This window comes from Erpetoichthys calabaricus, chromosome 2 (genome assembly GCF_900747795.2).
Source record: "Erpetoichthys calabaricus chromosome 2, fErpCal1.3, whole genome shotgun sequence".
Lineage (NCBI taxonomy): Eukaryota > Metazoa > Chordata > Cladistia > Polypteriformes > Polypteridae > Erpetoichthys > Erpetoichthys calabaricus.
In genome coordinates, this window is record NC_041395.2 from 248,152,887 (window position 1) to 248,179,055 (window position 26,169).

General features: G+C 35.5%; 1 protein-coding gene across 1 annotated transcript in view; it reads left to right on the forward strand.

The window, feature by feature from the left end:
- LOC114645574 (gamma-aminobutyric acid type A receptor subunit pi) overlaps positions 1 to 26,169 on the forward strand; it is a 216,954-nt gene that overhangs the window by 119,321 nt on the left and 71,464 nt on the right. The window contains exons 3-6 of the mRNA XM_028793412.2: positions 2,069 to 2,181; positions 3,290 to 3,357; positions 15,985 to 16,202; positions 21,632 to 21,714. Coding sequence (XP_028649245.2) covers positions 2,069 to 2,181; positions 3,290 to 3,357; positions 15,985 to 16,202; positions 21,632 to 21,714 — 482 coding nt within the window. The remainder of the gene's footprint in view (positions 1 to 2,068; positions 2,182 to 3,289; positions 3,358 to 15,984; positions 16,203 to 21,631; positions 21,715 to 26,169) is intronic.

Consider the following 26,169-nt stretch of genomic DNA (forward strand, 5'->3'; position numbering starts at 1 on the left):
GTAGAATAAGAAATGCCAAAATCTCCTTTATACCTGTTAACTTTAACCCCTTACCTGTACCACTGTCCATACAGTATTTTATCCCACACATTCAACCCTAGGGACTACTAATAACAGGTTGCTTGCTAAACTGAGAGTCTTTGAGTGCTTGTAGAGTATGGCAACTCAACAAGGAATGGACAATCTAGCCTCTAAACACAAGTAATAATTAGACAAAAGCATTGACTTTTAAGTCTTTACTTAGTGAGAAGTCAAGCAAAGTGACACCTTTTGTTGGCTAACTAAAAAGATTACAATATGCAAGCTTTCTAGGCAACTCTGGCCCCTTCATCAGGCAAGATTTAATCTGGGTTTACATCTTGCCTGAAGAAGGGGCCTGAGTTGCCTTCGAAAGCTTGCATATTGTAATCTTTTTAGTTAGCCAATAAAAGGTGTCATTTTGCTTGACTTCTCACTACATTCATAATGGCTAACACGGTACAACACCCTAGTACTAAAGTCTTTACTTAAAAATGATTTCAAAACCAATAACTTCAGATATATGGAGATACACAGAATCATGCAAACTGGCCACCTTAAATCTGTCCAAGAAGAGGCATTCCAATCCCAGGTATCTTCTTTTTCTTGCAGGTTATGTGTTCTCAAGCAAAGCAAGAATGTAGTGAGAGAAATAGATAAGCTGGGGTCAGTAAGTTAGTATTGCTCCTCCAGAATCAGCTTCTACAGCATCAGCTTCCCCCCTTCTCACCCAAACAAGAGAAAAACACATAATCTGCTGAAGTTGTTCGCACTACAGTGAAAGCTTTGGATATTGTTATTAAATGTCAAGGTTGGTTGTCTGAAATTCCCAGCTAAGTAAGCAGAAGTATATAGTAATAACTTAAAAAGACTCTAAAGACCTGTTACCCCAGCATGCACTGCACTTCTCTTCAGCTTGACAAGAGCACAGACTAAAAGCAAAATGCCTCACACCTGCACAGTTTAAAGTATATCCTACAAGACTGGCTATAGTGATAACGGCAGTATCAGAAAGTATCCAAAGAAGCTACAAAAGTAAGTATATAATATTTATTGACAAAAAAGGGAGCGTTGCACTAGTTTTAGATAATGTAATAGGATAAAGTTATACTACCAGTAAAACTTTCTAAGCCAGCAGTTCATGTTAGTACAGTGTACAGTGAAGAAGGACTGTCTCAGTTTATAGCAAAGACCCCAAGAACAACAGACAAGATTTTAGAAAGAGAATAGCATGATGAGCAGACATTTAACTTTGGGGTATGGCATAAGAATTGTCAGAAACATTGCTAAGGTCTAATACACAGGAGAAATAAATAAGGAAATGCATTAAAAGGCAACATGATGATAGCAGTACAATATATGAAAAATATGTAATGTTTCAAAAATGAAACGAAAGGAATCAGGGCACTCTCAACAGACGTTTGTCCTGTCATGTCCAAGTTAAGATTTTGATGCAGACATATATGTTCAAAGTGTGCTCAAACCATCATCAGGCAGTGAAGTGATTTTCATACATGACAGCTTTGTAACTGACTAATCAGAAGGCTGATGTCCTTGTCATCTTTTTATTTTATGCAAGTTGAACAGTCAGACTAGAAGAGAGTGAAAAAGTTTTGTCTTCCAGAACTTGTCAGTTCTTTTTATCAAACAATGTTGTTTCTAAGCAATGTAAGAAATCTTTTTTGAGTAGCTTGTGAAATAAAGCAGCTACCTTTACTGTTATCTGCTACGTGTTGCCTTCATGGCAATGTCAGTCTTTAATGTAATGTTGAGCACTTTTTATAAATTTTATACTGGACGAATGCTGGCACAATTGGTTCTATATTATGTCTTCATGGAGTGGTTTGTATGGGTAAGATTAATTTGTCCAAGAAAACTCTTCTGAATTCTTCTAGCTTTTTTTCCTAACAGTAAGACATGCTTTCATCATTTCACTCCATAAGTTTCCTGATAACTTTAATTCATCTTCTTAATCAAAACAAAGAAAAAATGAAATTTATTTGAGAGCTCTGCTGTATTATTTTATTCTTTTCATTCTTCCATTTGTCAGGTTTATGGAAAATGCTTTTCTGTCAGCTGAAGCAATAGATGGAGACATTCTACCACCTACAATCCAGAAGCTCATGAAAGGATATAATAAATACCTGCGGCCTTTCTTTGACAGTAAGAAAATCATTATATGCTTCTAATTGTTTATGCTAGTGAAGCTCATGCCTATACTAAATATATATATATATATATATATATATATATATATATATATATATATATATATATATATATATATATGTTTGTTGTTACCATATAGATTAGGTGGCAGGATGACACAGTGATAAGCACTCTCCCACATATCCACTGCCCTGGTTTGAATTCAGCACCCAGTCAGTGTCTTTCTACACTTTACACTTTCTTTCTTTGTCTGCCTGGGTGTTTCTCCTAGTTCTTCCAGAATCCATCCACATTCTTAATGACACGCTAGTTATCTTAATTTTATATTAGGCCTATGTATTTGTGAGTGTCGGTATGTGCATGAGAGGACTGGTTCCCAAATGGTGCCTACTGATGCCAGAAAAGAATCAGGCCCTCCTGAACTTAGCATAATATTAGCAGAGTATTATGTCCAATATGAAATTTTAAAATATTTTATTGTGTTTGAAGTCCTACAGTTTATTTTTAAGTAAATTATGAATTAAAAAGAAGAAAATAACTGATGTTTTAGGTATTCCCATTCTTTATAGGTATTCCCATCCTGGTGTAACCTTTTCCCATTGTCCATCATTATCTGGTAACACTTCAAATGGCATTGAGCCATAGTCCACTAATCTCAATAGTTTGTGATTTTCTGTTTAGTTCTGTCTTAATGTTTACATGAACTTCCAAGGAAACAAAAGAGCGAAGTTTAGCTTTAACAGGACTCTGAACCCTCTGGTGGCCTGTAAAGAAAATTACAGGTTGTCAATTGCCTTAATTTATTTTTAAAAATCCAAAGTAAATCTTTTATACTGAAAAGGGCAAGCAATGTATTTCAGAATGTTTAAATAAAAATGTTAATTACTATATGTAGATACTGCAAAACAAAAACCTGTAAATCTTAATATTGGTCAACTTGTATTCTGTAAGCTAATGTTTTTGAAATGTCTTTCATTTTCTGATTCATAACTTCACTCTTTTATTTCTGATCTGCTGCATTTATATAAAACTGTAAGTTGTGTATTGATTGAAACTTTGGAGATATAATGCTGCTATTTTTTATATTGTTATGTTTCCTTAGATGGACCAGTTACTGTTGGTATGAGCCTGGATATTGCGAGTATTGACACCATATCTGAAATTAATATGGTAAGACTTTTTCATATCTTTGTTTTTACCGAGTTTCACAATATTCTGTATTATACATAAAAAAATTTACAGCAGGGCTTTTTAAAGACTGAGACTGCTTAATCCACTATCCTGAAGATTAGGATTTGTTCCTAAAAAAGCCCTGGGAAATGACCTCAAGCAGCTAATTTCTTCTTAGAGTGACATACTGGCACAGTGGTTATTGCCAACTCACAGCTACAGGGACCCGGGTTATTTCCTGGCCCAGTCTGTGACTGTGTGGAGTTTAACGCTCCTTATGTGTCTGGTTTTCTCTGGGTACTCCAGTTTATTTGCACATTCCAAGAGTGTTCAAGTTAGGTTAATTCTGTTAAGATCAGCATTTAAATACAACCAAAATTAACAGGATAACTAAGAGAAGAGCCATTTTACAAGCTACAGATCTTAACCAGTAGAATATAGAGAGATCATCAAACCCAAAATGTAACCCAAAAACCGCAATCAAAAAAAAGTAAGACAAAAGTCAGTAACCAAGGAGTCCTTTGAAGGGATTATTCTTCTTCTTCTTCTTCTTTCGGCTGCTCCCATTAGGGGTTGCCACAGCGGATCGTCTTCTTCCATATCTTTTTGACCTCTGCATCTTGCTCTGTTACACGCATCACCTGCATGTCCTCTCTCATCACATCCATAAACCTTCTCTTAGGCCTTCCTCTTTTCCTCTTCCCTGGCAGCTCTATCCTTAGCATCCTTCTGCCAATATACTCTGCATCTCTCCTCTGCACATGTCCAAACCAACGCAATCTCGGCTCTCTGACTTTGTCTCCCAACCATCCATTAATGAAAGAAAATGAGCAAAGTCTTAACACCGACATTTATACTGTCACACTAATGTCATAAGTTGCACATCCACCTGCCCTCTGTGGCAACCAAAGAAGTGAAATGGCCACTGTGACACAAAATGGCAATGACCATAAGTAAACAAAAATAAAGATTAACATGTGCAAATGAATAATATATTAACACAATTAGAAGAAACATGATCAAGGGAGGAATCATGACAAATTGGTGACTCTAAATTGTTCTAATGTGAGTGAGGACATGACCTACAGTGGATGGATTTCTGTTCAAGTTGTATTTTCCTTGTGCAAGGATAGTCTGTGACTTTCCATAACCCTGTAATGGAATAAGTAGGGTCTAAAAGGGTAGAATTTTTTACCATATTTGTCCTTTTGCTATAACCTTATTTCACTGAATTATATATACTTTTTTCACTTCCCAGAATTTCAGGAGTCAATTATCATTCAGAAGACTTTGTGAATTAATATATAACTCAAAAAATTAATGAATATTAAAACACTCTCTGAACTTGTATTATTGTGCTCTTTATATAACAAGAGGTGGGGTGGTCAGATGTTTCAGAACTTTCTTAATGTCTCTACTCAGTCTGTTTCATAATATTACTGAAGATGGAATGTTACCAATGCTCAACCCAGAGCAGCATACTTCACAGTTACTTCAGCTCACAGCTAAAATGAAAGAAATGAACATCTGTGTGTGTGTTTTTCCTAAAGTCACATCATTTCTCAAAGATGCTAATTAAAAAAAAAAAAGTATCCTCCATAGCATGATGCCTGCATGCTTTGTAGAAGAAAATGCCATTATTCTTGTAATTCAGAAAATTCAACACATGAACACATCAGTAGACAATAATGCTGAACTAGATTTTGAAATGTTACAGACAAAGAATGATAAAGTCAGAGTTGTAATGCATTAGATGTGAAGAGGTAATTGTTTGCATTAATTTGCATTTAATTGACCAAATGTCATGGCAAGATACTGTGCAAGAGTTTCAGAGAGTGTGTGCAACAGATTTACATGGGCGATATGGTAGCTGTAGCTGTTTGGAAGATCATAAAGGCCAGCTTCAATCTTGGATTTTTATAAGTTATATAAACAATATAAACAAACTGTGGGAGGATTTATTTTTACTGAATAACTGGATCATGAAGGCAAAACTTAAACAGACTGAAGGCCAATATAATCAAAGACAGATGTAGAATTATTGATTAGAAATAATATGTGCATAATAAATGCTCCGCATTTTAAATATGTTTATGTTAGAACAGCATATATAAAAAAATCATAAAACACATTAACCAATAGGAATAATGATTTTCTTACAGTGATCTATTTTTTTATATTCCCTGACACTAGGGAAACTGATAAATCCATCACAATCTAACAGCAAAGTATCGGACCTCAAGGACGTGCGAATTGCTCTGTTGTGAGAGTGACTGCACGTATATGATATATTAAAATGACTGGTGTCTAAAGTCCTTCTATTTATCCATGCAGCCATTCTGTGCACACAGCGTGTGCCTTTTTAGTAAAGCTGCTTATATGTAACAGCAGTTTTCAGTTTGATTTGCTCTGGTTTACTATAAACAGTGTGCATAATAATTTAATTTATTAGAATTTCCACCTCTCCATCATATAGACTTGGTTTCCAAGCCATTTGTGGAAAGTACTGTACCTCTATGAATTATTACCTCTGCAGTCATGATTTCCACCTTTCTGTTAATGGTTTGAGAAGTGGTCCCCTTGGGTTTCTGAGTTTCTCCATAAGGTACTCAAATAAATAGGACATCTGAGATTCTGGAGTTCATGAGTTCATGGTGTGCATGTCTTATCTGACAGCTGTGTCTGACAGTGACCCCATCTTTCTGGTGTTACCACACTTGATATGAAACTGTACCCATCAGTGACCACTAGTAAGCAAGTCATTGGGTTTTTTCAGTAACAGCAGCCAACAATTAACTAGAAATCTTTCAGCCTCAGCAAAGAGAAAATATACATCTACTGTATATATGGAAAGAAAGGACAGCATATAATATATAATGATAATAATAAATTACATTTACCTAGTGGTTTTCATACTACTCAAAGCAGTTTACATAGTCAGAGGGGAATCACTTCAAGCACCACCAATGTGTAGCACCCACATGGATGATGAGATAGTAGCCATTATTGTACCAGTATGCTCAATACAATTTATCTATTAGGTGGTGAAGGGATGAGAGAGACACTTAGCCAATTAGAGACAGGGCATGATTAGGAGGCCAAGAATGGACAAGGCCATGATGGGCAATTTAGCCAGGACATCGGGATGCACCCTACTCTTCGAAAGTTACCCAGGGATCTTTTATGACCATAGAGAATCACAGAGAGTTTTATATCTCATCTGAAGGATGGCACCATATTTATAGCACAGTATCCCTGTCACTGCACTGGGGCAGTTAGATCTACACCCAGACCCCAGGGTAAGTGCCCCCTGCTGGCATTGCCAACAGTGATTCCAGCAGCAACCCAATGTTTTCCTATATGTTCTCCCAAACCAAGCACTGGCCGGGCCTGTATATCTTTAGCTTCAGGTGGGCCGACCTGTTCTGAAGAGCAGGTGGTAGGGCTAATTTTTTCTTTGAATGCTTATCACACACAATGACCAGTAAGAACAGTAAAATGTTTTGAATTTCCTGTCTTCTTCAGCCAGTTTTCATATATTTTAAGCAGGAAGTGGTGTGGAGCAAGACAAAGCAAAGCAAAATTCTGTTTAGAACTGTTGTCTTTTTTTCATTGTTTATTGATCAGCTTCCAAATTTTCCCAAGGTGTCCCTACAATTTTATAATTTTTTTGTTCTTTGTCACAAAATATTATTCAATTGGGAAATAATTTGTTTACCAATTATCGTGCTCAGTTTCTAATTCAACTTAAAATCCCTCAAGATTTTATAGTAAAATAGTCACTAACACCTCTGTGACCTCCCTAATGTCACCTGACAGAGGCTGAATTAACCTTTATACTGTTTTATTATTTTATAATTTTCTGTCTTCACCAGTGAGTCATCTTTTCAATATAAATATAAGGTAAATTAACTAAATTACAGTTTCCTAACTGTTTCTACCACAAACACTATATTGTTTGATTCTCTTTCTCATTCTTGTTTTTTAATATACAGTATGCCATGACAAAGCTAGAACAAGTACAAGTCAGCACACACTCACGCATATAACATTTACTCCTGTGCAGATGAAAAGACATTAGAAGCCTTGCAGATAATCAAACACAAAACCATGTTTTCGAGGCCAGTACCATGAATAAAATAAAAACCAAAGTAAGTTATTATGTAACCCACCCACTGTACGATGCCAAAGTGGTTCTGCCATAGGGGAGCCATTTTTTTTTTGTTCTTTATTTCACCTTATACAATTTCTTGTACAGTATTAGGAATTTGTTAGTTTTCGCATACCCCTTGGGGTCAGAGCGCAGGGTCTACCATTGTACAGCGCCCCTCAAGGGTCTTGCTTAAGGGCCCAGCAGAGTAGGATCTCTTTCGGCAGTGACAGGGATTCGAACCGGCAACTTTCTGGATACCAGCACAGATCCTTAGCCTCAGAGTCACCACTCCGCCCCATTTTTGGTTCTAGAAAGACCCATCCACAAGAAGGATAGACAAAGAACCTTTTATTTATTTAGATTCATAACAGGTTCCATACAAGAAATAGCCATGAATAGATGGCAACAGATTTTTGTAATACCAATGGGTTTGTTATTTTTAAAACGACTCTTGCTACATATATCCAGTAACACAGGCTAAGTTGATTTTTTCTTAATCTGTTAATGTCTTGCTAGGTTGTCTACCATACATAAAAAATTTCATTTTTTTCACTGCAAATTAGGAAGTTTTTCAAAACACAAAGAACCAACTTCATATGCAAAGCACTCTTCCCAGAATGAACTGGTGCTTTGTCAAGCAATGGCTCTATAAGGAATCATACAACCAAGTAAAGAACCATAAAATGCCATAAAAGAACTAGTATTTAAGAGTGTAGATCAGTATGTCAGAAAAGCCACAAACTACTGCATACATTCAAAGGACTGATATTAAGTTGCAAACCCATTAACAATTTTATGTTTGCCACTTTCTGTTTTCTTTTTTTGTCCATGATGCATCACAATATGTTCATTTCTTTGTCAGCTGGAATTCCAAATCCTTTGTGGTTCAGTTTTATGCTTTCACTGTTTGTCTTTTGCTAGTTTTTGTCCCTGTTTGCTATGATTATTGTTTGCAGAATCTCAGATAATTATGCTTTCAGTCTGAATTTGTGCGGCTTTTTCTCTACATAATGCATAATTTGAACTCCATGATTTATTCCTTGTTGCTTACATTTATATAACATGTTCTTAGTGTGGACTGATTGATTTGGTTTACTCTGCTTTGTAATGTTTTCTAAGATCTTATAATATTTACTGCTTTTTCCAGTGTTAGTTCTCACCTAATACTTAACATAGATAATTTATTCCAAAATCATCACCATCTCTAATCACTAAAACATTTTTTCCATAATTGTTTACAGCCATTTGCAAACATTATTAACTTCGATATGGAATATTTGCCTACCTTATTTTATTTAGACATTAGAGTTGCTTCAAGTGCTCGTAACAGGTGTCAGTGTTGTATTAATAGCCCTTGATCTTCATCAGATTTTAAAATCTTTTCACAAGTTTGAAATTTCACTATGCCTTGGACAGTTTGCTGACATTCCTTCCTATCAGTGGTGTAGGGACTGAGATTTTATCTACCTTGTTCTCTAAATTTACACTGTGTACCTTTGCAGATCATTTTCAAGTTAATACCAGCATTTTTGTAAGTAAACCAACTAAAGGTATATTTAACTATATAAAAGATTCTATATAAATATGCAGTTGGTGTATACTAATGCCACTGGTTAAAAAACAGCAGCATTCTCAATGTCATTTACAAATGGACATCACTCATATTAGGATAACTCATCTATAATGAATTATGTCCAGTGGACAACAAGCAAAGTAATAAATATCTATTTTCTAAATATTTCAACTGTACTGCTAAATATCCTGTTCTATGTACCTTCACATTGCTTTGTGAAGAATAAAATGTGTGAGAAATTAACTTTACACAATTACTGTCTAGCAATAGTTTGCATTAGGTATAATGTAAAACTGTTCTTTTTTTCCCACTTCTTTATCCACAATCTTTTCTAATAGATTTTACTTTTTAGTACCCTTTTAAATCTTGTGGAAATTTTCTGGATTTTCACAAGTTTTAAATTGCCTGAGTATTCCAGGTGGAGACTCACAACTGCATTTTATAGTACGTCATAAAAACAGAATGTTAGTTCAAATAAAAAAAGAGAAGATAAAGAATAAAACTCATATAGTGGTTTTTAGAGACATCTCTACATATTTTTCATGGTCTGTTTGTATTTAGCCTTGCGAAGGATTGCTCCAACACCTTGACCTTTAATTGAGTTATGTATATTTGAGAATGTTAAATTTCCATGAGAATATATTATTTAAAATTGGTTGACATTTTTATAAATACAAGTCATACTTACAGTAAAACAATGTAAATACTGTAAAAGCTGCATTGATGTGAGACCTGTGAGATACAGTAATCTTATCTTTTGTTTGGTATTTATTTGTTAGCCAAAAAGCTCATCTGACACTTTGCACTTATATTCTGTGCAAATTTAACTTGAAAGTCTTACAGTGTTCATAAATTAACTGAAAAATGACAAAGAAGAACAATACATAAAATATCTTTTTTCTAAGATGCAGTACATAAAATGGCTTCAGGTAGGGATTATGGAGAATAATAGAAGGCTGTGCAGTTTTTATTTTATTATATACAGTTCATTGTGAAAACTTCAAGAGGATTTCCTCATTCATATTCATATGGTGGATCAGACCTGAGGTAAAAGTTGACTTACGCTAGTCTACTTTGGACAGCCTTTTCTGTTATGCTGTTTTAATTTAAATTTTAGTGCCAGTGCATGAAATATATTGCAGGTGTTCTGTGAGGCTGAAAGTAATTTGATTATTCAAATCAGCTTTAATGTCATCTTACTTTAAGCAAGTAACAGTGCAACCCATAAAGATGTAACTGATTGTTAGATTTGTATATATTATTTTGAGTGAAAACTTAGCCAGGGTTAACAATGTACTCCAGTCATCCTGACTACAATTAATAATACAACAGAGAAACTTCTCCAAATCTCAGTTTACCCTTTCCGTCTCTCCATTAGTCTCTGTGTAATATCCTGAAGTTAAATTGATATTACAACCCATATAATCAAAATAATGCATAAAAATCATTAAACAAACTTGTAGTTAGAAAACTCCCAAACTCCAAGATCTATTTTGTGTTAATCCTAAAATTGTATACTAATTGTTTATTTATATTTATTTCAAAAGAAAATTGGAACTTTTGCCTTCTCTTTGAAAAGCAACAGTTTATATATGATGGTCACTATTGCATTATGTTATGTAATAGTGTGACTTATAAATTCTTAATGACATTATCAACAGTTGACATGGAGTGTACACAATGTAAACATGTATAATGAAATTGACTTATAATGAAGTGAATATAATTATATTATAATAACTAAGTGAACACTAAGATAGTGTTCCTTTAGACTGAAATGTCTGACTTTCTTAAAAATAAATGTATGACAACAAATCAGAAATTCATAGAATATACAATTTTTGTAGTGTTTTTTTATTTGTAATATAATTTAGGGTAACTCATCTGAATCATCTTTCATTTTAAACACTCCTTCTGAATTACTTTACAGTTACAGTTGCTGATGGTTTACATTCAGAGTGATAAACAGTTAATGAAGTACCAGGCACCACATATGGTCTGTCACAATGGGCACAAAAGAAGTTGTAGACTGAAAATCTAGATGACAAGGTTCAAAACCATACAGACACTCAAAGAGAGACATTTTCAGGACAGAATGCTGTATAACATTACAAGAAAACTCCACTAGGGATAACAATTTACTCCATTTATCCTGACTACAATTAATAGTACAACAGTGAATCTTCTCTGAAGAGCCTTTTCCATCTTTCCATTAGTCTCTGGATGATATCTTGAAGTTGAATTGGTTTCACAATCCATACAATCATAGAGAAACCTCCAAAATCTGGTAATGAATTGTGGACCATGATCAGATATAATCACACTGGGAAAACCATGTCAACAAACATTTCAGAAAAATATCCACTCACTCTCTCTGAAGTTTTTTAAGGAGTTTGAAATGTGGCGCAGTTAGAGAATCTATCCATTACTATATACATATATATATATATATATATATATATATATATATATATATATAGAGAGAGAGAGAGAGAGAGAGAATCTATCCATTACTCTCTCTCTCTCTCTCTATATATATATATATATATAGTAAATCCATTAGAAGGAGGCAGATCAGTGACAAAATTCATTAATACTGATTCCCAAAGTCAATGTGGTGAAGGAATAAGCTGTAGTAAACATGTTGTAAACCCTGAGGTTGGTTTAGATCGAAAAGAAACCTTACAGTTAACAACATAATCATGAGCTTATTTTGGCATAAAAGATACATTTTAATATGTCTAAAGTCTGGATTATTTCTGGATGACCAAACATAGGTGATGTGTGGGCCCATTTAAAAATCGCTCTTCAAAGCTCTGAAATTACACCATACTTTACTAGTGGTTTTTTATCAGGTTTAGGAGCCTGATTCTGAACTGCTTTAACTAATTCTTCTAATTTCTCGGAAGGTGGGCTTCATACCAAATCCAAAAACTTTTCAGATGGCAAAATAGATTCAGGTTCTAAAATGATCTCATCTGGATCACGACTTTTTGACAAAGCATCAGCTTTACCATTTTTATCACCTGATCTATAGGAAGTTGTGGAATTTTATTGACTAGAGAAAAGTACCTTCAAACCTGATGAGCATCTAGTCGTTTGTCTATTTTCAAATAAGTAAGATATTTATGGTCAGATTAGATAAGGAAGGAAACTTTGTTCCAAATAACCAGTGTCTTCATTCTTCTAGTGCTAATTTAATAGCCAGGAGTTCACAATTACCACATCATAATTTTACTCAGTTAGGGAATTTTTCTTGAAATGGTAAGCGCAAGGATGAGAAATTCTTGTATCCGAATGTTTTTGAGCAGAATTGCACCTATAGTACTCCGATGCTTGACACATTAACTTTCACTATAAATGGTAAAGAAGGGACTGGGTGTCTTAACACTGGGGCACAAATGAATAATGTTTGAAAATATCAAATTCATCTAATGACTCTGGAGTTCAGCAGAATTTCCATCCATCGATCCATTATCCAACCCACTATATCCTAACTACAGGGTCACGGGCATCTGCTGGAGCAAATCCCAGCCAACACAGGGCGCAAGGCAGGAAACAAACCCCAGGCAGGGCGCCAGTCCACTGCAGGGTGCACACACACACACGCACACACCAAGCACACACTAGGGACAATTTAGGATCGGCAATGCACCTAACCTGTATATCTTTGGACTGTGGGAGGAAACTGGAGCACCGGAGGAAACCCACGCAGACACGGGAAGAACATGCAAACTCCACGCAGGGAGGACCCGGGAAGCGAACCCAGGTCTACTAACTGTGAGGCAGCAGTGCTACCACTGCGCCACTGTGCCCTCAGCAGAATTTGTTTTTACTTTTTCTTCTTTATAAATCAACAATATTAATTGGTAAATCCAACAATTCTTTGAGTCTTTTTAATATTTATAGGAGTTTTCTAATTATGAATACCTGACCTTAGACTCCAACACCATTCCCTTTAATGTTATCTCATAACTAAGAAATATCTCTATGAAATTCACTCTTGTCTAGTTTAACAAAAAGATGATTAGCCTGTACACATTATAATACTTTGTTTACATGTGAAATATTAATATCTGAATCTTTTGAAAATATGAGAATATCATCAATAATAAATAGAACAAAAACTCCCAATACAACTTGAAAAATATCATTGACGAACAACTGAAATACTGCTAGGGCAATGGCCAAACCTGATGGCATGATTTGATAGCCATGTGCTGTATTAAATTGTGTTTTCTATTCATCTGCTTCTCTTTTTCTTATTACTGTAGATTATATGCACTGCGTAGATCTAATCTGATAGATACAGTGGATCCAGTAACTTGATTTAGAAGAGAGGAGATGAGAGGCAGAGGATACTTATTCTTTATGGTTATTCGATTTACTTCTCTGTAAACAATACAAGGTCTTAATCCACCATACTGCATCTCTTCAAAAAAGTAGGGCCTATAGGACTATTTGACAGTGTTGTTGGCTCATTTTGTAAATTTCCTTAATATAATTTTCCATAGCCTCTTCTACTGGTTTAGATAAAACATACATTTTCTGTGAAATGGAGTGTTAGGTAAGAATTTTATAGCACAGCCATATTTTCTATGTGGAGGTACCTCTTGAAACTACTTTTCATCAAAGATGTCTTGAAACTCAAAGGATTTATTTAGAAGAGTATTATTATTATTACATATGAGCATGGTCAGGGAAATCTTTCATGTCTTCCTACTATATAAACTCCATAGCTTAACATTTTTCTGCTGCCAATACACTATCAGGTTGTTTTTTAAGACACAGAAAACCAACAATAAGTTGTGGAACTGAAAAAGAAACAACAAAAATAGTGATAATTACTTAGTGCAATAATCCAGTTTTCAACTTTATGGTGTATATTGTACATTCTGTACAAGCAGTCCCAATTCACATTTCATTAATTACTACTGAAGACTGTTTACATTTCAGTGGGATTGATTTTATTTCTAATTTAGATAATAGACAAGTACTGATAAAAATTTCACTTGCTTCACTGGAAATGAGAGTGAAAATGTTCCTTGTTATTAATTAATCCTGGTACTTGTAATAGGTATTTACAGACAGCTTGACTACCTAAGCTTACTTTTTCACACTAGAAAAAGGTAATTTCTTTATGCTGCTTTCATGTTTATTCCCTTTACAGAACTCCCTGTCATTATTTTTATTACTTCATCCAATATTGGACTTCTTTTTAGCAACTCTCCTCTTTACTTTTTGTATTCCAATGGCCAAACTGACTATTTCCTCATAGATCTCTAATGTAATCTTCGATACATGTCCTGTTTCTGTTGACTCAATTCCCTCTCAGGATCCCACATTTTAGTGATCAGGGTTTCTATTCTGCCACAGAAAATGTTGTGGCATATTTTTAATGAGGAAGAATCAGGAGATGAAATGTAGTCCAAAGCCTTACAAAGCTTGAATCCGAGAAATCTAACTGATCTGTCATCTAGCCTAATCAATATATCAGAAATCAAAGTCAAAAGAAAACCAAAGACTAAGTCATAACCAGAAAACTGATACACAAAATGCACTCACTACTGAAGATTTTTATCCAGTAGTCAGATAACCAAGAAGTTTCCATATACCTTTAAACTTATGACATCATGGGTGTGGGCATTTAGTGGTCCTTCATAGCAACATGGCTAGCAACAGTGCTCACGCTAAACTCAAAATGGCAGCACCAACAGAAAACAAAATGGTTGAACTGAAAGATGATACAGTGTTTCAAATGTTGTTAAATAGAAGTGGTTTACAACAAAATGTTACCAAAATAAGATTCAGAACTCTTACATGAACCAGAATGTTCATGAAAAAATGAAAACAAAGCTGCAATAAATTTATAACATAATCAAATCATAAAAGTTATTGAGTCAATTAATAGATTTAGAATTGTAATTATCAGAAATTAAATGAATGATAGCAAGTCTCATGTGTTTTAAACTTTAGCAGCTTAGACTCCCAGGATGTGCATATGCTGAATCTCTACTCACTGAATATGAAGAAGTGACATTTTGGTAATGTGCTGCATGAATTAAAGACATCAGAGCTCAGCTTTCTATTTTCCCCCAAAATATATCTCTTAAACATGCTATAATTTCAATTAGTTAAGGCTGGTTTAATCTACAGAGGTATAGTATTTCTTTCTGATTAATTAGAATGCTGCCACTTACAGTTCAATAAATAATTAACTCATTTTTAATATGCTTGTGCACCGATGTCACTCACTGATAGGTGTACTCTTTAAATATGCTTGTAGTTCCCAGTAAGAACTGATAAAGCTCATTCATTAGCAGATTGTCTAAATGGATAAATCAGATTTTTTTATCTTATTATTTTATATCTCACATAAGTTTCAGTTGGCACATTTAGAATGAAAGACAAATAGATTGGTAGATTAATATAGGACTTTTTCATTCACAACTTAATATAGTAATAAATCTTATAAATAAGAGTTAACTCAAAAAGTAATCTATTAACCATTTCATTAATCATTATTTACTAATGTTTGAAGTCACTATCTCTTGTTGGCATTCAAAAATTTGCACTAACATTTATTATGTTGTCAGTGGTTAAGTTAGTGGATAAGTTAGAGCTAATAAACTTTTACATTATTTTCTTGCTACTTTATCACATCATTATAAAGTATTAAAACTTTAAAGTGGTTATGGTGTTAATTTTCTTTTATATTCTATAGATAAATTAGTAGTTTTGCTAGAAGCCAAAAAGTGATTGGTTTAAATCCAGTGACTAATTGCATGGCCTCAAGCAATTTGCTTTATCTGTGTTTGAAAACTGAGATTTCTTGTGCATGTGAAGTGTGTCTGCAATACTAAAAGGTACTATATGACTACTTTTTTTTTTTGCTGTTTAGGATTATACAGCTACTATATTTCTGAGACAACGCTGGACTGATGAACGCCTCTGCTTTGAAGGAAATAAGAGTTTGAGTTTGGATGGACGACTAGTGGAGTTATTATGGGTGCCAGACACATTTATAGTGGATTCCAAAAAATCTTTCCTTCACGATATCACAGTGGAAAACAGGTTAATCCGAATATTTCCAAACGGAACTGTGCTTTATGCATTAAGGTAAGGAGGCACTAAGTCAATGATTAAATCTACAAATGTTTTATTTAACAATTTTTTATTTGCATGTGAGCAAGTTTAAATGATGGAAGTTTTCTGAAGCCTTTGCTCTGTTCATCAAGCACACAAGATTACATGCAAAATCCATCAGTCACATTTCTGTTGTGCTTTATTTCCATTATAGACTTTCAGACACTGGAACCTGTAAAAGCAACAATGCACAGTCCCATTAAAATTTTATACGTGAGAAGTGAATAACCTGTAGACTCCAGGGCAGGAACTAAGAGTTATGAGATTGCATAAATAATATGCCAGCCCTGCGTTATTTTATATGCTCACTAGAGGGTTCACCTCCTGCTCGCTTTGCTTGCCACCCACCAAGCCCCCCAAGGCCTGAGCTACACGCCAGCCACTTTGTGCCTCTGCTGCTCGCGTTGTGAAGAGGAGGGCTGACGCACCCCAAAGAGACGCAGTCGCTTCTCTGAATCCCCTCTTAAACGGTGATACATCGGGATACAGTTTTTTTTACCTCCTCTTTGCTTGATCAGCTGCTGACTTGCTGCTGCTGCACTGCCGTGCCACGTGATCTGCATCTCACACGCCGCTTCGAACATTTAAAAGCCTGTACAGCAGCTGTCCTACTCTTTGTCTTTTATTTCCGGCCCCGGGCGTGGTTAAATCTCTTGGCACTCTTGGTTAAGTCTCGTCTTGCGGGACGTGAGTTCTTGATATTTTTTAGTTTATAATTTAAAAACGGAATAACAATCTTAAAATCTAACAAAATCACATTAAAGTTTGATAAATTCTGAAAAGAATGATACCAAACATATATATGTAGGTTTTAAAATAAGCCAGATTTAAAGCGTGACAGAAAAGTGACATAAAAAGTCACATAAAATCGTTGCACAAAATCAATGCACTTTTAGGCTTAGGATTTTATATATAGAGAGAGTAGATTTGGCAATAGGCAAAAGATCTTTTTTTTCCTCCAAACTTCAAGAAAGTGGCAAAAGAGGAAATCAAACCTTATAGGAATACATGTTATTGTTAATGTTTTCATCGCTGCATTCATCCAGTTTCCTTTCTTTTTTAATCTTCCTTGTTGTGTGATTTTTGCAGGAACATCAGATTCCTTTAAAATCCCACAGACAGGCAGGTTAGGTTGGTTAGAGTTGCCCAGGTTATTTATGGGTTTGAATGTGTGTGAGTGTGCTCTGGGCTGGGCTGATATTTCATCGAGGGATTGTTCCTGCCTTGACATAAAATTGCAGGATACATTCATGCCCAGCACTACCTTGTACTGAAAAAAAAAGCATACTTTGAAAATGAATTAATGCATAACTGCTTTTCTATATGGTCATTTTTTTTCCTGAAAACACTCCTTCTGTTCCAGGGACTTTGACAGACCATATTCAGGGTACCACTTCTTAACAGCTCTTACAGTGGGTGCTGGTAAGATATACTTCACTTGTGTGGGCCTAACATTCAGCAAATGCATTATGAAACCTCCTGATTTCAAAACCCCTCTAGGTGATGGCTCACCTTCAAGATGAAATAATAATTCTGTCACACTTCACAGGCAGTTTCTAAAGCATCACTTTTGTGACATTTGGGTTGAAATACTTTGCAGATTATAACCGAAGCAGACAGGTGTACTGGTGAGCCTGAAATGTCAAACATACATCTGGATATTCACTTTCCTGCCAGACGAAAGACCAGTGTACCTGTTGTCATATAGAAACTGCTTAATTTTCCAAGAATGACAGCACACCATGTGTGCTATCCTATTTCATTCTTATCAGATTTTTTTTTATCTGTCCTTCACTGATGCATACATCTAACAAACAGAATGTCACTATTTATTACTTTACTCTGCAGAGAAAACTAGTAACAATTTTCCTATTCTGTTGCTTGATACATCACTATGTATATTAAATCCCTTAAAAGACATCATTTTAGTATCTATCTGATCTATTGGACTAATCCTGTCAAGAGAGCTGAATATGTAAAGCGCCACTTTCTTCATAAACCTTGAATTTGAGAACCCTTAACTGTAATTTTTAATAATTCATTTCTAGAGTCTTCTTAAAGAAGTGTGTAATTTTCTGCACAAAACTCTGTCCATTAATATACAATATATCATTTTTATCACGAACAGTTTGCTTGCATAATGCATTTAACAAGTTTGAAATTAAAAGCAAGATACATTTTTAATTATTTATGTTTACATTTGCTGTTTGTCTACCAAACCAATTTTAATGTGACTAAAAAAGTTTACTGAAGTAACTACATATAAGGTATGTTATAATAATCATGTAATTATACATCACCATTCAAACATAACATGTAGTTTAAGGTAACCAATTCTAACCATTGCATGTTGATTTCCTTGGTATTTCAGTTTCATTCCACAAAAATACACATACACACACAACATACACAAATTCACATCCATCCATCCATTTTCCAACCCACTGAATCCAAACACAGGGTTACGGGGGTCTGCTGGAGCCAATCCCAGCCAACACAGGGCACAAGGCAGGAATCAATCCCGGGCAGGGTGCCAACCCACCGCAGGACACACACAAACACACCCACACACCAAGCACACACTAGGACCAATTTAGAATCGCCAATCCACCTAACCAGCATGTCTTTGGACTGTGGGAGGAAACTGGAGCGCACGGAGGAAACCCACGCAGACACGGGGAGAACATGCAAACTCCACGCAGGGAGGACCCGGGATGCGAACCCGGGTCTACAAATGCACATGTATATTTTAAATAATCTAATGATCATAAATTTTGATATGAATACATTTAAATATCTAGGATCGTTGTAGCCCGAGATGAAAAATTAGATGCAGGGATAACCCAGGGAGTACAGTGTGGATAGAACAATTGGATGAAAGTATCAGGAGTATTGTGTGATCGAAGAATTAAGGCAAAGGTTAAAGGTAAGGTTTATAAGACTGTGGTAAGACCAGCAATGATGTGTGGAGCTGAGACATGGCCAGTAAAGAGAGCAGAGAAGAACTTAGATGTGGCAGAAAATGAGAAAGCTGAGATGGATGTGTGGAGTTATAAAAAGGGACAGAATAAGAAATTAGACAATCAGAGGTACTACAAAAGTGGGAGAGTTATCTAAGAAAGTACAGCAAAGTAGATTGATGTGGTTTGGATATGTAATGAGAAGAGACAATGAACATGTGTGCAAAACAGTGATGGGAATGGAAGTACAAAGGAAGAAAAATCAAGGGAAACCTAAAGCGGAGGTGGATGGATAAAGTAAAAGAAGACTTGATGGAAAAGAGTCTGACTGAGGAGGTGCAAGACTGAGCTGGAGAAAGTTGGTCAGACACATCAACCCTACACAAAAGTGGAAGGAGATGAAGAAGAGAAAGACAAATGCTGTGAACAACTTCCATGGAAAAAAGAAAAAAAATCCCATGTTACTCATGTGACATAATTCTCATGTCAGTTATCCAGTTGTATGCTGAAAACATGCAAAAATGTGCATTTTCTGTGAAAATATTGTTGAATAGATATTTCTGGAATTGTCGGCACACATCATAAATAGGAAACTAAAGTTACATGAGACTATCTTTTTAAATTGAGAGGAGGACCTTTGACCAATTAATGTGGGAGCGAGATGAAAAAAATGTTTATGTGTTCAACTCGTGTTAAGTGAAAGATGAGACCAAAACCAGTTTTGGTGAAGCTGCAAACCATGGCTTTGTGGTTGCTGCTGCTGTGCCATTTGCAAAGGCAAAAATGTGAAAATGGTGTAAGGTATGTATGAGGTGACAGTAAATTTAATTTTAATTTTTGACCATGCTGGTGCATTTTAGCCTTTTGTCCAATATCAAATCATTTTAGCAATTCTAAACCTGACATAAATTGGTTTGTTCCTCCACTCCATATAAACCTGTGAGACAGGGGTTATCTTCTTACAGTTTTCAACACTCCTTAAGAAGCTCTTTGTAAACCCCCATTCAATTTTGTGCGTCCCAACGAACATGTTTTCTTAAATCTTGTCCAGAGTGAAGACCCGGCTGTTCTGGCTTTCTATGTTTTGTTCTTTTTACAAGTTTTCTGTTATCTCTGCTCCTTATCAGGATAACTATGGTACCACCATACCATACACTAACTTGGAATTCAAGTTATGAAAGCTTTATTTACTATTTATCTGTTAATACTGTACTTGAACTATGCCTCTTTATGTATATCTATCCTACCCACTTTCTCAAGTATTTAAAGGAGGTTTACAAATTAAACACATACAAGCAATCCTGCCTATCCCAATAACCACTGGATGCAAGGCAGTGGTGCCAGTCACTTGTATGTGAGATCAATATGTAAACCTCCTATAGTACTTAAAATTAATATTTGTCAGATATACTTCTTAGAGATTGTTTAATTTTGAATAGCACTTGCAAGTAAGGATTTCACTTTACTCTGTACACATGACAATAATGACTCTATGAACCTGTAGAAAATCCCAAATCAGTGCTGCAGTCTTTTTGTAAATTACCTTGTAAAGGTACATGCTCTTATTGGTGGTTTATAAAGTAAAGATTTATTGGTTGTCTGATTAACGAAAGCTTAGGTTCCGAATAATTTAGAAAATATACATCAAATGATTATCTTCTTATTCATCACTCTTGTCAACTGACACTACTGGCACAGATTTAAGACATTGCTCTAAAAAGCAGCTGGTGATATTTATACTTATGGGGAAAGCAATGTTCTCCAGCCATCTGTGGTTCCTGATGTGCAAATGAGACATGGAAAGTCACAAATTACAGTAAATGATCATGTTGACATGAACAGCAAGATTTGAAGAAATTTCAACATTAAACTATAAACTTGATCACAAATTTTTAAAGGTTACAGTTGACAAAAATAGAAGCTAAAAACTGAGCAAGAAGAGGGACATCTTTGTTAGCATGGAACATATTTTTTATCTGAAATACATTCAATAGCACCTTAAGTGATATAGTGGTAGAGTGGTTAGTTATTTCTACTATTTCTTTATTACTCCAGGGTGCTGGGTTCAAGTCTCAGCTGAATCGTTGACCATGTGAAGTTTGTATGTTTTCTGTCACTCACCTTGTGTGTTCTGCATGTGCTGCATTTCATTCCCACAACCCAAAGGCATGATGGTCAGGGTGGTTAGCCTGGAATGAGAGAACCCTGAGTAGACCCTTCAAGTCAGAATGTAACTTGGACCAGCAACTCATATAAGTTAATTCCTGCCTTGAACCTAACCCTGTTTGGAAAAAAATGGTTTTGGAAAATACATGAATAGCATAGCATATTATTAAACTATGTACATCATTTACATTTGAAAAAAAAGGCATTTACATAAACTGTTTGAATAATTTTGTAAAAGACTTCAAACTTTATCAGTGTATTCTGTGCTTTTTTTAGGATAACAACAACTGTTGCCTGCAACATGGATTTAACAAAATACCCAATGGATAAACAGACATGTACTCTTCAGTTAGAAAGCTGTAAGATTCTGTTTTCAATATTCTTTTGTCTTTTGTGCTTTTTGTTGTTATGAAATAATTACTAAAATACCATAACGAATTTTGCTTAGGTACATTTTTTCATTACAATACAAAGTTCAGCTCAATTTCAAAGCCAAAAAAAGACATTAAATAAAAAACTGAGGTTCTTGGATGTTCTCTTACTCTACTACTGGTCTAATTTTCCTTTTATAATCATATAATAATACTATGAATTATGGTATGCATTTTTGTGATAAATTGACTGAGGCATACTGTATGTGGAAGAAGGCAGCAGAAGAACATGCTTCCAAATAAAACATTATTTGCTGCATACTGTTTACATATACAGGGAAAGTTGATGTAAGTAATATTTATACTCTTGGATCCCCAATCAAATAAATAAAGATTGTATTTCATAACGCAGTAAAATATGAGAAACGTCCAAAAGGGAGGAATATTTTATAGCAATGGTACTTAATTATATTGTTAAACAAGCTCTGCAAAATGATCTAAAGATTTTTTTGTCCAAAATACAGTGGTGTGAAAAACTATTTGCCCCCTTCCTGATTTCTTATTCTTTTGCATGTTTGTCACACAAAATGTTTCTGATCATCAAACACATTTAACCATTAGTCAAATATAACACAAGTAAACACAAAATGCAGTTTTTAAATGGTGGTTTTTATTATTTAGGGAGAAAAAAAAATCCAAACCTACATGGCCCTGTGTGAAAAAGTAATTGCCCCCTGAACCTAATAACTGGTTGGGCCTCCCTTAGCAGCAATAACTGCAATCAAGTGTTTGCGATAACTTGCAATGAGTCTTTTACAGCGCTCTGGAGGAATTTTGGCCCACTCATCTTTGCAAAATTGTTGTAATTCAGCTTTATTTGAGGGTTTTCTAGCATGAACCGCCTTTTTAAGGTCATGCCATAGCATCTCAATTGGATTCAGGTCAGGACTTTGACTAGGCCACTCCAAAGTCTTCATTTTGTTTTTCTTCAGCCATTCAGAGGTGGATTTGCTGGTGTGTTTTGGGTCATTGTCCTATTGCAGCACCCAAGATCGCTTCAGCTTGAGTTGACGAACAGATGGCCGGACATTCTCCTTCAGGATTTTTTGGTAGACAGTAGAATTCATGGTTCCATCTATCACAGCAAGCCTTCCAGGTCCTTTAGCAGCAAAACAACCCCAGACCATCACACTACCACCACCATATTTTACAGTTGGTATGATGTTCTTTTTCTGAAATGCTGTGTTCCTTTTACGCCAGATGTAACGGGACATTTGCCTTCCAAAAAGTTCAACTTTTGGCTCATCAGTCCACAAGGCATTTTCCCAAAAGTCTTGGCAATCATTGAGATGTTTCTTAGCAAAACTGAGACGAGCCCTAATGTTCTTTTTGCTTAACAGTGGTTTGCGTCTTGGAAATCTGCCATGCAGGCCGTTTTTGCCCAGTCTCTTTCTTATGGTGGAGTCGTGAACACTGACCTTAATTGAGGCAAGTGAGGCCTGCAGTTCTTTAGACGTTGTCCTGGGGTCTTTTGTGACCTCTCGGATGAGTCGTCTCTGCGCTCTTGGGGTAATTTTGGTCGGCCGGCCACTCCTGGGAAGGTTCACCACTGTTCCATGTTTTTGCCATTTGTGGATAATGGCTCTCACTGTGGTTCGCTGGAGTCCCAAAGCTTTAGAAATGGCTTTATAACCTTTACCAGACTGATAGATCTCAATTACTTCTGTTCTCATTTGTTCCTGAATTTCTTTGGATCTTGGCATGATGTCTAGCTTTTGAGGTGCTTTTGGTCTACTTCTCTGTGTCAGGCAGCTCCTATTTAAGTGATTTCTTGATTGAAACAGGTGTGGCAGTAATCGGGCCTGGGGGTGGCTACGGAAATTGAACTCAGGTGTGATACACCACAGTTAGGTTATTTTTTAACAAGGGGGCAATTACTTTTTCACACAGGGCCATGTAGGTTTGGATTTTTTTTCTCCCTAAATAATAAAAACCATCATTTAAAAACTGCATTTTGTGTTTACTTGTGTTATATTTGACTAATGGTTAAATGTGTTTGATGATCAGAAACATTTTGTGTGACAAACATGCAAAAGAATAAGAAATCAGGAAGGGGGCAAATAGTTTTTCACACCACTGTATGTTAATTTTGTGCACACGCAAAAGATGTATGGCTCAGTGAGGCTGGAGCTAGATTGCTACGCACGCAGGTTGTATTTTGCCCTGGACACATTTTGGACAATTTTAAATGAGATAAATGTGATCACTGAAAGATTTTAAGTTGAACTATTGAATGCTTTGTGTATATGGAGCTAGAGTGTATTCTATGCTGGTGCCTTTTTGACCTGCCAGTACCCCTCAGTCACATCTGAAGAGAGTTCTGCTGACATTGCATAGCAGGACTCCTTATTGAAAAGATAATATCTAGATAGGCACTACCAACCTTCTGGCCACAGAGCCTTACAGCTTCCTCCAATACAGACAATGAACGGACCATGTTCAAGACCTCTATGTCCTTGGTCTTCGCAAGATTCAGGAGAAGGTCTTCCAGAGAGGAAAGTGGAGCTCATCCTTAACTGAATCATCCACTAGTCATTCAAAGTGTACCCTCACTAACTGTCTGAGTGTTCAGGTATGTCCATTGGACGTCCAGTTGAACCATATGTTTAGAGTTCTGTTCTTTTCCAGGCTGTGCTAAATTCATTTCTTTACACAAACTGAATTCTTACTTTTTCAAATGAACACATCCTTGACATGGTGCCAAATGTCAGGTTTTATGAAAGCATACTGTTTACCTTAAACTTGTAATAAACGCCATGCAATACAAATGATTTCAGTTTGTGTTTTCTATGTATGTATCACATCTGTCCGAAATTTATTTTTACTGAAATTCATATGGACATGCAGTAGCCTGTTTTTTTTTAGATAAAAATTTTAACAGAAACTGATCTGTCTGCCCAACTTCTTTTTGTCATGGTCCAGTGTTTTATGTGTTGTAATTTTCACAGCTACCAGGAGATGGTGTGTGACTATCAAAAGAGTTCTGTTTTTATTTTATTTATTAACTTAATATTATTAATTCAGTTCAAATTCTGATACTTTTCAGCCTGCTTTTTGTTTTCAGATAATAAGGTTTTCAAATAACATTGTATGCTCAACTCATATTAAATTTAAGTAGGCAAACACAACACAGAAATGCCACCCCTTAGTGTTTTAAAGCATAGATTATAAAACATGCTGAACTGGTCTTAAAGTGATGTTTTTCATTTATATATATATATATATATATATATATATATATATATATATATATATATATATATATATATATATATATATAAATAAAACAACTGGTTTTATTGACAGCACTGAGGTGTCATAATAAATACAGCATTTAGTTCAATATTTATTTTTCTAGGCTATGTTACATCAATGGAAGGAATAACCTGATTTGTTATTGTTTTTTTTATTAATACATTAGTAACTGTAACCCAAATCTATCCTTCATTCTCAGTTATGACTATAATATTATTCTGGTTAAAATTTCTAATCCAAGTTACAGGTAATTGTGTCCATTTTTCCTCATATAAAAAACAACTGATCACCGTGCCTTGCTTCATGCATCAAGCTTTCTTCTTAGATCAGCTTTACATATAACCAGTTTCACAAATCCTTCCACTAAAACTTATTTACTAAGGATATATTGATTTAATTTAAATGGTAAACGATATGGAAACATGATTTAGGGGATAGTAGTTTCTCAAAAAAATGCCTCAGTAATCTTTACAAACTTGAATAGCAATAGGAAACACCTACTCATGTGCCAAGTAAACTGACAAGTAAAAGCTAATTATGTACACTAACTTATTGAATATGCTAACCAGAGTGAGGTGGACACTGTCAGTAATGTATGCTTGCTATGTTTGGACTAGTCACACAGCTCTCCATTTTTAATTGTCCTTGTCTACCTTGGCCTCCATCTTTGAGGATATGAAAAAGTATATCTCTGAAGAGGTGGCACAGTGGTGCAGTGGGTAGCGCTGCTGCCTAAGAGTTGGGAGACCTGGAGACCTGGGTTCACTTCCCGGGTCCTCCCTGTGTGGAGTTTGCATGTTCTCCCTGTGTCTGTGTGGGCTTCCTCTGGGTGCTCTGGTTTCCTCCCAAAGACATGCAGGTTAGCTGGACTGGCGATTCTAAATTGGCCCTAGTGTGTTTGTGTGTGTCCTGCGGTGGGTTGGCACCCTGCCTGGGATTGGTTCCTGCCTTGTGCCCGGGATTGGCTCTGTGACCCTGTGTTTGGATTCAGCGGGTTGGAAAATGGATGGATGGATGGATATCTCTGAAGAACTTCTCACCATGCAGTTTTCTGGAAAGCCAGGAGCAGCTTTGTCACAATATTTCTGAAGTTAAAGAAAGGCAAAACAACATTACCAAAGTGTCTGA